The sequence below is a fragment of the Morone saxatilis genome, unplaced genomic scaffold, assembly GCF_004916995.1.
Source record: "Morone saxatilis isolate NCDOM2014 unplaced genomic scaffold, NCSU_SB_2.0 Contig1, whole genome shotgun sequence".
Taxonomy (NCBI): domain Eukaryota; kingdom Metazoa; phylum Chordata; class Actinopteri; family Moronidae; genus Morone; species Morone saxatilis.
The window spans coordinates 9,588,011-9,588,437 of record NW_023339651.1 but is presented as its reverse complement, the minus strand read 5'-3'; the positions used below and the strand labels follow the sequence as shown (position 1 = coordinate 9,588,437).

Below are 427 nucleotides of genomic sequence, written 5' to 3'. Positions count from 1 at the left end.
TGTGTGTGTGTGTGTTTCCCAGGATGCGCCACGAACAGCACAGAGCCTGAGGGGCAGACAGACGTCCACAGTGAAGGAGACGGTGAGCTGCAGGATGGAGACGACAGGTCTGAAGGGGAGAAGCCCGTCTTTACAGAAGGCTTGAGACGCTCAAAAAGACAAGTCAGTTTTCAGACAGTCTTTCTTCCCAGCACACACCTCCGTGTACACACACAGATGGTTTCCCAGGAATGTGTTGCATGTATATCAACAAGTGTCACCATGAGGGAAACATCAGAGTTGAGATATGCAAACACAATTAATATTTTACAGTCTGTCAGATGATGCCAAATTTCCACACACAGACTGATCGCTTGTCTCAGCTTTCATGCTAATGAAAATAGAAGTCTCATATGTCTGGAGGAGATTTCTAAAATCTGAGAAAATT

At 45.7% G+C, this 427-nt stretch overlaps 1 protein-coding gene across 2 annotated transcripts in view; it reads left to right on the top strand.

The window, feature by feature from the left end:
- Positions 1-427, top strand: part of adam11 (ADAM metallopeptidase domain 11) — a gene marked incomplete in the record, with an annotated part of 25,998 nt that overhangs the window by 13,617 nt on the left and 11,954 nt on the right. For both annotated transcript variants that reach the window (XM_035661337.1, XM_035661328.1), the window contains 1 exon segment: positions 23-162. In XM_035661337.1, coding sequence (XP_035517230.1) covers positions 23-162 — 140 coding nt within the window.